Source organism: Nematostella vectensis, chromosome 8 (assembly GCF_932526225.1).
Source record: "Nematostella vectensis chromosome 8, jaNemVect1.1, whole genome shotgun sequence".
Lineage (NCBI taxonomy): Eukaryota > Metazoa > Cnidaria > Anthozoa > Actiniaria > Edwardsiidae > Nematostella > Nematostella vectensis.
In genome coordinates this window covers 366,437-378,631 of record NC_064041.1, presented here as the reverse complement: position 1 = coordinate 378,631, position 12,195 = coordinate 366,437, and the positions used below count along the sequence as shown (strand labels likewise).

General features: G+C 44.5%; 1 protein-coding gene across 6 annotated transcripts in view; it reads right to left on the bottom strand.

The window, feature by feature from the left end:
- LOC116607198 overlaps positions 1-12,195 on the bottom strand; it is a 31,316-nt gene that overhangs the window by 2,267 nt on the left and 16,854 nt on the right. For 2 of the 6 annotated variants that reach the window (XM_048731484.1, XM_048731485.1), the window contains exons 7-12: positions 11,650-11,919; positions 11,356-11,580; positions 11,048-11,086; positions 5,465-5,641; positions 1,458-1,622; positions 240-1,244 (exon numbers count right to left, since the gene is read on the bottom strand). In XM_048731484.1, the coding sequence (XP_048587441.1) occupies positions 240-1,244; positions 1,458-1,622; positions 5,465-5,641; positions 11,048-11,086; positions 11,356-11,580; positions 11,650-11,919 (1,881 nt within the window). Of the gene's footprint in view, positions 1-239; positions 1,245-1,457; positions 1,623-5,464; positions 5,642-6,768; positions 8,753-11,047; positions 11,087-11,355; positions 11,581-11,649; positions 11,920-12,195 lie in introns of those variants that run through there. The other 4 variants (XM_032369055.2, XM_032369056.2, XM_048731487.1 and 1 more) reach the window with 3 other exon arrangements.

Here is a 12,195-nt window from a genome sequence, read left to right as displayed (position 1 = left end):
GAAAGACGCAAGCACCTAACCAGACCACTCGTGCTCTCTTGACACTGGGAAAAGTAAATAAACTCGTAACGTGCTGGGATTTTACTGGTCCCCCGAGAAAAAAAGGCCGCCTAGAGGTCGCGTTTATGAAGTTGCTTAGATATTTCAAGATTTGGCTCAATCAAGTGATTTATCATTAAACGCTCCTTTTAAACATTTTTCTAAGCGCTGCATTAAGAAAACATACACCGTATATGTACCTTTGATCTTCAAGTCGGTCGAGTCATGTCTACTACTGTCGAGCATGTGATTCGGTAAAGTGTTACCATTGTGACGAGTCATGCAGCAGTCACGTGAACAAGCTCGTGTACAGTGAATGCTGCACACGGCAGGGCAGGCCCTCGATCCCGGGGTCACGAGGCGCGAGATTGGAATGGGCGGGGGCTGGAGCCTGGTACTGACTCGCTTGTAAGTCCGAGACGGCTTCGCGGGGTTCGTTCGTCGTTCGAGCAGGTTTTGGGTTCGATAGCGCTTTGCCATATATTTCAGAGTCCCGGATGTGCAGCATCTCACCGGGCAGTATCCCGAGCACTTGCTGTTACATCCTTTGGGACATTGCAGGGTCTGTAGGGGGGAGGGTGGGGAGTAGTACGGAGGGGGTGGGGGTGCGGAAGGTTGGTATGAATAGTAAGCCTGTTGTTTGGTCGAGCAGCATGACACGGGACATGTGCCCATGCATATGGAGTAACAGATGAACAAGCACGGCACTCTAGTGCCGCTCACGTATCGGACAGGGTAGGGCGGAGCTGCCACAGGTGGAGGTGGGGGTCTAAGGTACATCGGGGGAGATACCATCACAGCAGGACGGGGATAGGCATTGATAGGAGGTGAGGTCCTGATTGGGTAGCTGATAGGGTAAACGGGAGGAGGAGGCGATGGAGGGGAGTACGCCTGTACTGGAGGGGGTATCACTTGAACAGGAGGGGTTTGGGGAGGAACCCAGCTAATGAGTGGAGGAGGTGGAGGTGGTAGGGGTGAGGAAGGGGTGTAGATGCAGCAGTTGCTAGGACATGAGGGCTGACAGGCCTGGAGGCAGCTGTCGGGGCATGTGGCAGGAGTGGTAGGGAGTGTAACGGTACTTGTCGGTAGCGAGCAACAGCTTGCGGGGCACGTCGTTGTACAGTCGGTCTTACATGAGACGGGACATTGCACATGTTTGTGATACTCTATGCCGCTTGTTGGCTTGTGTATGTGCTTCGAGTGCGCTACAAAGTCAATGGAAGATATTCACTCAGGCAGTCGGGTTAATACATTCCAGGACATTGCTCATATTCGTGACACTCTATTCTATCTACGGGCCTGTTAGTGGTGCTAATACGTCAAGTACTCAATTAACGGTCGATCTTCCGATTTTCTCTGTTGGTGGATCGTTTGGTATACCGTGCCCAACGGTAGCCCCTTTAATGGGGGAGCCTCACCTTTGCAATATCCCCATTTCTGATCATCATCGTAGTTGTAGGTAGTGCCACACCACGGCCTGTCCCTCTCCCCCTTGATACAGCGTTTGTAGATCATTCCTTTGTACATGAAAGGCATCTGGCAGCACGCACCGTTACTGTTACCGCCATGGGTCTGGTGACATCCTATGGACCAAAGATACTTAGATACATAGATGTTGACATATTCTCTCTCAAAGAGCACTGTGAAATCTTGCACCATTACTGCCCAATGACTACCCCCTGAAAATTGCCACACCCTTTTACCCTATGCTCCTTGCCCACCCTCAACAATCTATTGGTGAAAGGTAATGGGTGACACAAAGGCAAAGCAAGGCCGTTTGCTCAACTTCCCCATCACCACACCGCGTTACCAACTCGCCTTACCATATCACGTTATTACCTCGCCTTCCCATACCACGTTATTACCTCGCCTTCCCATACCACGTTATTACCTCGCCTTACCATACCACCTTATCACCTCGCCTTACCATACCACGTTATCACCTCGACTGACCATACCACGTTATTACCTCGCCTTATCATACCACATTATCACCTCGCCTGACCATACCACGTTATCACCTCGCCTTATCATACCACGTTATCACCTCGCCTTACCATACCACGTTATCACCTCGCCTTACCATACCACGTTATTACCTCGCCTAATTATATCACGTTATCTCCTCGCCTTACCATACCACGTTATTACCTCGCCTTATCATACCATGTTATTACCTCGCCTTACCATACAACATTATTACCTCGCCTTACCATACCACGTTATCACCTCGCCTTACCATACCACGTTATCACCTCTCCTTACCATACCACGTTATCACCTTGCCTTACCATACCACGTTATTACCTCGCCTAATTATATCACGTTATCTCCTCGCCTTACCATACCACGTTATTACCTCGCCTTACCATACCACGTTATCACCTCGACTGACCATACCACGTTTTTACCTCGCCTTACCATACCACGTTATCACCTCGCCTTACCATATCACGTTATTACCTCGCCTTACCATACCACGTTATTACCTCGCCTAATTATATCACGTTATCTCCTCGCCTTACCATACCACGTTATTACCTCGCCTTACCATACCACGTTATCACCTCGACTGACCATACCAAGTTTTTACCTCGCCTTACCATACCACGTTATCACCTCGCCTTACCATACCACGTTATCACCTCTCCTTACCATACCACGTTATCACCTTGCCTTACCATACCACGTTATTACCTCGCCTAATTATATCACGTTATCTCCTCGCCTTACCATACCACGTTATTACCTCGCCTTACCATACCACGTTATCACCTCGACTGACCATACCACGTTTTTACCTCGCCTTACCATACCACGTTATCACCTCGACTGACCATACCACGTTATTACCTCGCCTTACCATACGACGTTATCACCTCTCCTTACCATACAACGTTATCACCTTGCCTTACCATACCACGTTATTACCTCGCCTTACCATACCACATTATCACCTCGCCTTACCATACGACGTTATTACCTCGCCTTACCATACCACGTTATCACCTTGCCTTACCATACCACGTTATCACCTCGACTGACCATACCACGTTATTACCTCGCCTTACCATACCACGTTATCACCTTGCCTTACCATACCACGTTATCACCTCGCCTTACCATACGACGTTATTACCTCGCCTTACCATACCACGTTATTACCTCGCCTTACCATACCACGTTATCACCTCTCCTTACCATACCACGTTATCACCTCGCCTTACCATATCACGTTATTACCTCGCCTAATTATATCACGTTATCTCCTCGCCTTACCATACCACGTTATTACCTCGCCTTACCATACCACGTTATCACCTCGACTGACCATACCACGTTATTACCTCGCCTTACCATACCACGTTATCACCTTGCCTTACCATACCACGTTATTACCTCGCCTTACCATACCACATTATCACCTCGCCTTACCATACCACGTTATCATCTCGCCTTACCATACCACGTTATTACCTCGCCTTACCATACGACGTTATCACCTCGCCTTACCATACGACGTTATTACCTCGCCTTACCATACCACGTTATCACCTCGCCTTACCATACCACGTTATCACCTTGCCTTACCATACGACGTTATTACCTCGCCTTACCATACCACGTTATCACCTCGCCTTAACATACCACGTTATCACCTCGCCTTACCATACCACGTTATCACCTCGCCTTACCATACCACATTATTACCTCGCCTTACCATACCACGTTATCACCTCGCCTTAACATACCACGTTATCACCTCTCCTTACCATACCACGTTATCACCTTGCCTTACCATACCACGTTATTACCTCGCCTTACCATACCACTTTATTACCTCGCCTTACCATACGACGTTATCACCTCGCCTTACCATACGACGTTATTACCTCGCCTTACCATACCACGTTATCACCTCGCCTTACCATACCACGTTATCACCTCTCCTTACCATACCACGTTATCACCTTGCCTTACCATACCACGTTATTACCTCGCCTAATTATATCACGTTATCTCCTCGCCTTACCATACCACGTTATTACCTCGCCTTACCATACCACGTTATCACCTCGACTGACCATACCACGTTATTACCTCGCCTTACCATACCACGTTATCACCTCGCCTTACCATACCACGTTATCACCTCGCCTTACCATAACACGTTTTACCTTGCCTTACCATACCACTTTATTACCTCGCCTTACCATACCACGTTATTACCTCGCCTTACCATACCACGTTATCACGTCGCCTTACCATACCACGTTATTACCTCGCCTTACCATACCACGTTATCACCTCGCCTTACCATACCACGTTATCACCTCGACTGACCATACCACGATATTACCTCGCCTTATCATACCACATTATCACCTCGCCTGACCATACCACGTTATCACCTCGCCTTATCATACTACGTTATCACCTCGCCTTACCATACCACGTTATCACCTCGCCTTACCATACCACGTTATTACCTCGCCTAATTATATCACGTTATCTCCTCGCCTTACCATACCACGTTATTACCTCGCCTAATCATACCATGTTATTACCTCGCCTTACTATACCACGTTATTACCTCGCCTTACCATACCACGTTATCACCTTGCCTTACCATACCACGTTATTACCACGCCTTACCATACCACATTATTACCTCGCCTTACCATACCACGTTATCACCTCGCCTTACCATACCACGTTATCACCTCGCCTTACCATACCACGTTATCACCTTGCCTTACCATATCACGTTATCTCCTCGCCTTACCATACCACGTTATTACCTCGCCTTACCATACCACGTTATCACCTCGACTGACCATACCACGTTATTACCTCGCCTTACCATACCACGTTATCACCTCGCCTTACCATATCACGTTATTACCTCGCCTAATTATATCACGTTATCTCCTCGCCTTACCATACCACGTTATTAACTCGCCTTAACGTACCACGTTATCACCTCGACTGACCATACCACGTTATTACCTCGCCTTACCATACCACGTTATCACATCGCCTTACCATATCACGTTTTACCTTGCCTTACCATACCACTTTATTACCTCGCCTTACCATACCACGTTATTACCTCGCCTTACCATACCACGTTATTACGTCGCCTTACCATACCACGTTATTACCTCGCCTTACCATACCACGTTATCACCTCGCCTTACCATACCACGTTATCACGTCGCCTTACCATACCACTTTATTACCTCGCCTTACCATACCACGTTATTACCTCGCCTTACAATGCCACGTTATTACCTCGCCTTACCATACCACGTTATCACCTCGCCTTACCATACGAAGTTGTCACCTCGCCTTACAATACCACGTTATCACCTCGCATCACCATTTCTCGATTGAACCGTACATCTGTAGCAGTTGCCTGTACCTTGGCAGTAGCCCCACTTCTGGTCTTGTTCGTAGTTGCCGGTAGTTGCGCACCAGTGCTGCCCGTTAGAGGCATCAGTGTTGGTACAGCTGTTGTATGTGGTGTTTTGGTAGACAAAGGGAAACATGCAGCATGCGCCTTCTGAATTACCGCCATGCGTGGGCGAGCAGCCGAGCACTGCAGCGAACATGCAAGGGATACGCGTTAATGTGGGCAGAACAAAGACATAGCTAGGTAAGTACCAAAGTAGAAGAACTGAAGGAACCTGTGTATAGTGGGCATGATCATTATGAAGAACAGACGCTAACGAGGGCACAGCACATATAGAGCGAGGGAAGGGACAAAAGGACCCGTGGTTCATCGGGAACAAAAAATAATATAAATAAGTAAATACCATGAGCATGAGTAGCAATAAACTCCCGTTATCATTGGGTATAGCGAGCATGCAAACAATAAGAAGACGTCGATATGATAACCATTTTATGATATTTATATCAAGGACGAAAACTTTCTTCGAAAAAAACAACCAAACACAAACAATAGACGAACAAATCCTCACACTATTTTAATAACCAACTTATTTCCGCGCTTATTACGATCAAGCGACTCTACTTTATGAGTTATCGCTCTTAGCGCAGTCGAAACCAAAGACTGTAGACGAAGAAAGATGCTGACGGTGTAACAACAGACAGTATGAAAACCTACAAATTTGATTAAAATTGTATAGAAGTAACTCGAGCTATTTGGATTTCAATTTCAATATCCAAATCAATCAAATTTTAGGCTTAGTTGGCGGAAAGAGAACAGTGTTCTTTAGAGTTCAGAGTTAATAAAAAGAAAAAACAATTAACGTTTAGTTACCTTTCTTTTTATGCCTTTTTATGTTACGAAGAACCAATTAAGACTATTTGTCAAATAGACCTCATTTTTACTTGCGTCGGTCAACTAAAAATCCCCGGATGCGTGACGACACGGAGTCGATTTGCGTGACTGTTGTTCAAGACACACTGTGACGTAATCCGTGGAATATAAGAGGACACAAGCTTTGTTGCATAAGTAGTCTTTATCCGCAATGGCGGATACAGGAAAAAGATGCTGAACGTGACCCGAACCACGAATCATGAATACTATCACTAGATTTGATAATTAATGAGCAGAGACAGACTTTGTTTTTTTTTATATTAATTTGTTTCTTTTATTTAGCTTACGTTTCATTTGTATTTATTTTTATCTTACTTTACTATATTTTGTTCATTTCTCATTGCTATAGCAACAAGAAAAGTAAAGAAAGCCAGTCAAATAACTTTTCCAAATGAGGTAACTTTTTAATATAATGTATATGATTAAAATATTTGATTATAACTTTCGATGTCACAACAGATAGCTGGTTCACGACGGTGCTTATGACTTTGGAAAATCAGTCTGCAGGTCCGCGCATGCGCATAGAACGAACCTTGTCAATGTTTAAGCGCGAACGATGATCTAGTGATAAGTTAAGTGTTTTTGTTTCCATAACTGTTATCCACCGTCTCTTTATCTTTCGCTTGCTTGCTTGTGTTTTCAGATGGTCTTTTCAGATGGTCTTTACAGAACTAGCTAAATCTAGGAGATTGAGGTCAATTTCTATACTGAGAGCATTTCGGTCTTGAATATTAAATTATAAGGGACAGAAGTAACAATGAAAGCTAAAATGTAATCATTGTTACTGGTTTGTATAATGTTTGCGATTTCTCTTCTTCCCCGTTTTCGTCTTCTTGCTCAAATGAACATGAGATAGCTCCGTAGTGGGCTGTGTAGATTTCTTATCTAACGTAGTAGACTCATCTTTGTCCACATTCCGCCAGGAGAAAGGCGAGGAGTCTTCTCCATAACCACGACTCATTGAACTTCTGGCCGTCAAACCATCGGGACTGCCGAAGTTCGTCCGGGAATCTTCGCCAGCAGCACCTCCACCATTATACCCTGTCATCAGATCACTCGGGCTTATCACCGGGCTTTCTTCGAACAGCTGTCGGCCATCATTCGGTAGGTAATTAGCATACGATGGTATCCCGCCAAAGACTCCGTTATCAATTAAGTCTTCGTCACTTTCTCGTGGGTCTGCTAGTGAGCGAGGTGATGCACCGCTGTCGTATTGGTCAGAATTCTGATAGAATATGTTCCATAGGGATTCTGGGATCGGTCTGGCACTCATGTATTGTTGTATCTGCTGTAACTGCTCCATTGTCGCTTCTTGCTGCTCCTGTTCTTGTGGCCCGGCAGGCCTGACTCCACTCATGGCTGCCAGAGCGGCTGCTTGATTCATCTCATTAAAGTAGCCCTCGTCTTTCGTCACCTCAGATGAAATCAAGTCTTGCTGTTTCTTCAGCTTCTTCTGTCGCTTCAACAAATCCACTAGTTTCTTCTTTAAAGCCTTGACGGTGGTTTGAAGATCTTTTGAGCTCTCGTTAACCTTTGCGTGCGTTGTATTGTGCAATTCCTTTATTCCCTTACCGTGAAGCTTCGCTTTGAGCAGTTTCTGCAAATGATCGTGTTGTTTGTTTAACTGAGCGTGTTTCTTTTGCAGCTTTTCCAAATAAGACTCCCTTTTACGGTAATACTCGTAGTTCTTTAACATCTTATCGATAAACTTGAACCTCTCTCCTTCAAGACTATTGTCGTGTTTTCCCAGCCTGGTTTTCTTCCCCGCTGTTCCCATCTCTTCGGCACTTTTCATCCAGCTTGAGAACGTCTTCTCCAGCCGCTGGATCTTGCTCTCCGGCATCTCGGACAAGCCTAGCCTTAGACCGTATCCATAACTGACTTTATTGACCCTGGAATGCTGAGAGGCAGGCTCAACATCAGGCTTGCACTTGCATTTCTCGTGACAAGCCTTACTGGAGTCACCACTACAAGTCATGTCGCACGAGCAACTCTGCTTCATGTTCGATGGAATCTTTGTGCGCTTTTGTATTGCGCCTTCAGGAATTTGCGCTTTTTTGATAAGAAGCTCAATCTTCGATTTCCGGCAACAGATTTGAGGACATGCCGGAGTGCATGTCGGGACGCAAGCTGGTGATTGACATTCTTGTGCTTTTTGCTGGCAGCAGACTTGTGGACATGCCGGAGTGCATGTCGGGACGCAAGCTGGTGATTGACATTCTTGTGCTTTTTCCTGGCAGCAGACTTGTGGACATGCCGGAGTGCATGTCGGGATACATGCAGGCTGGAGGCAAATCATTGGGGGAGGGAGCACGGGTGGCGGTGGTGGAGCAGGGGGTGGTGGCGGTGGCGGAGCAGGTGGAAGTACTGGGGACGAATATAACCAAGAGCTTTAGTATCAGCGAACATTGAAGAATTCAAAACCGAAAAAAATGCCGCACAGCTCACCGAGACCATACTTAGTAGTCCCCCTTAAAAATATTTTGATGGAAAACGCTGACCATGGATCTACAGCCACATGTGAACATACATTGCAGTCCACCTTATCAAAAGTAACATTTTGCTGTAGCCCGAATGCGTTTCTTTAACTAAGATTTTGACCTGATCGATTTAATCATATCTATTCTTCCTTCTTCCGTGTATCTGGAATATCATCAGTATTATGAGCTATTCATACAATAATATATATATATATATATATCTCACCTTAAAGTGCCTTTGCTCCATGACCCAGAGGAAAGAGAAAAAAATCGCCACCTGGACATGATCAACTCGAAACTGCTAGTAGTAACAAGTTTCAGTGAAACCATTTGCTCTCTATTTGAATATTAACAACGATGTTTGTCAAAGTTCGCAATGCTGGAAATGGATTCTGGGTAATGGAGCTGGCACCAGACGTAGGAAACCCTCAGCACAATATTTTGACATCTTAACCAAACATCTGAATTCGTATTTTGATCTTTAAAGGGCACTTGCACGTTGAATATTTATTTCGGGTATTTATTATTGGATGACGATAATAACTATCCATGTTTACTAAATTACTTTTTGGCCTTTCAGATAAATATATTGTGGTTTGAACGAATCGCGTCGAGCGGATGGAAATGGATAAAATATTGTCCCGGTACAGGCTGTATGTTTAGTCAAACAAAGAAACTGAAATAGTTTACATCATCCGCACATAATCAATTTCACGGAAAAATATGTTTTTTTTTCTTTTACACATCGATAGATTTTTTGCTACGAACTGGCATATTTATTTATTTCTTAAATGAAGTGTGCAAGTCCCCCTTAAAAATGTATAAAAAACAAAAGATAAACATATCCTTTTACCCCAAGAACTATCAAGTCATGCAGAGTGAGACGTGCCAAGTGCTTCCTACGCCTTCAGGCTCAATTCCCAGACGTGTCAGCCCTGGCTGGAAATCGAGCCTTCAAGCCCATGCTATAATGTTTCTTTCTCCAAAACGTTGGGGACTCGATAGCTTCCTTATCAATCATACTATTAGAGTCTCACAAACGGTTTTCCAATTTCGCCCAAAAAATTCTACATTTTTCTTCTTAGATTTAGGGTTTTTCGAGTATCTCACGAATCAGATACTTTATTACTTAGTAGCAATTAATAAGCATTGTTCTGATGTATGTGTTAAGACATTTTATACAAGAAAGGAGAAGCGAAGGAAGATTGAAAGAAGAAGATTATAGAAAAAGGTCAAAATAACAAACAAAAATACACTCTCGCATAATAAGATAAAAGCTTTATGCTTTTATTTATAAGTTTTAAGTATATCTATGAAGTGCGAAAATAACTTAGTGTAGATAGACGGGATCAATGAATGTCACGCATGCGCAGTTATCAAAGCGCGACTCACGAATTCGAGCATGGCGGATTTCACGATAGTCGGCCGGAATTTGGCTAGTTTTATGCGGATAAACACCAAATTAAAACATAACGAACTAATATTTTCTATCAGATTTAACTAAGAAACGCCTTGGAAGTATTCAAAAGGCAGTCTGCTACCGATTCGCTGAACGTTTTCCGCATTTCCTGAATTCAATGAGAAGAATGACAGCAAGATTGGCGCGAAAACAAGCATGAAGACAGTGTTTTGTAAAGAATATCATTATGATCCGTTTAACTTTTCCTATGAGATCACGTTGAAAATATAACTTTATTACTGACTAGCTACTACGGCTATGAACTTTTTGCCTGATCTGCAGGTATCGAATTAAAGTGAACAGCGGGTGAGATTCCGGAACCAGCTGAAGTACCGTAGTAAGAAAAGTTTCTCTTTATCGTTATTATTTGATTAAAAGCTCTGACTTAATCAAATGTTATCTATGCAACTCGACGAAGGTAAAAACGATGCAAGCACGTAAAAAAGCAATTAATATAATAGGGGATTTATTCACTATGAAGACAACACAGGTACAATCGAAGCTGACCTTACGATTCGTTATCATCTATAGACTTGAGGTTTCGAAGTTGAGGGGAATCACACCATAAATAGAAGATCCCTATGGCTCATACGCCTCGGGCCGCCATTTTGTTTCTTTGCATTGAATTTCTCTCTTGTACGCATGCGTGACATTTTTGATCCTGTCGTGTAGGTATTGATTAAAAGTCTGAGGTCATCTGATAAAATGTATCACATGACTTACCACTTGGCTGAGGATGATAGTGAACATGATAATGGACTCCTGAAAATAAACAAAAACATACCAATAAACACTAATGTCAATAAACAAAACCATGTGAATAAACAACACATACCTGGCTTTGGATTTCACCTAAGTAGGCTACATAAAGGGGTTGGCAACCTTTTCATACTCGCTGGGTTTTTTTTTCGAAACAGGGAAAATCTAACCTGCCCATACACCGTAACCTGCCTAAATAAGGCAACCTATCCATATAAGGTAAGGGGTCCATATAAGGCAACAACTTCCTCCTATAAGGGAACCCGTCATACCTTGTGGCGGTGGCGTGGGCGCTGGAGCGGGTGTCGGTACAGGTGTGCACGGCGGCAGTACGCACGGTGGAGGTATGGTAACGGGAGGGGGGGCCGGAGCCGGTGGTGGTGGGGGTGGAGGTGCAGGGGGCAGCATGGGCGGGGCAGGTGGAGGGAGGGAGGGTATTGATGGCGGGGTAATCTCTGGAGGTGGAGGGGCCTGGGGAGGAGGACTTGGCTTGGGGACTGGAAACAAGAAAAATAAGATAATCAATATTTCATCTACCAATGGCTTAATTCTATTGTGAAACTTACTTTCTGCAGATGTTACCACCACGTCGATGTACTGTGAGCAGTCGAAGCGCGGCATGACAGAGATGGTCCTATCGCCATCAAGCAACATCTGCAGCTTCTTCTCTAGGTCAACAGCCTTAAAGGTGATGAAGTTGTGCAACTCAGGACGCTTAAAGGTAAAGTTCATCTTGAATTCCTGGCCATTGACAAGCCAGCCTTCAGTCTTCAAGCTAGAGATGATTTTAAAGGGAGCACCAGCCTGATTGATGAAGCGCAGTGCCACGCATTTAACTGAAATGAAAATCTGCGTCAACTGTAGGCCAAGATAGAGTTAAAGCTGGTGCTCAAACCACTCCGGCACAGAAAACACTCTAATCTACCGCACTCCAGCCCAGAAAACCATGAACCGTGAACACTCTAATCTATAACACTCCAGCACAGAGAACAATGAACCGTGAACATTCTAATCCACCACACTCCAGCACAGAGAACAATGAACACAGAGAAACAGAGCAGAAAACAACACAGAGAACAGTGAACACTCTAATCTACCACACTCCATCACAG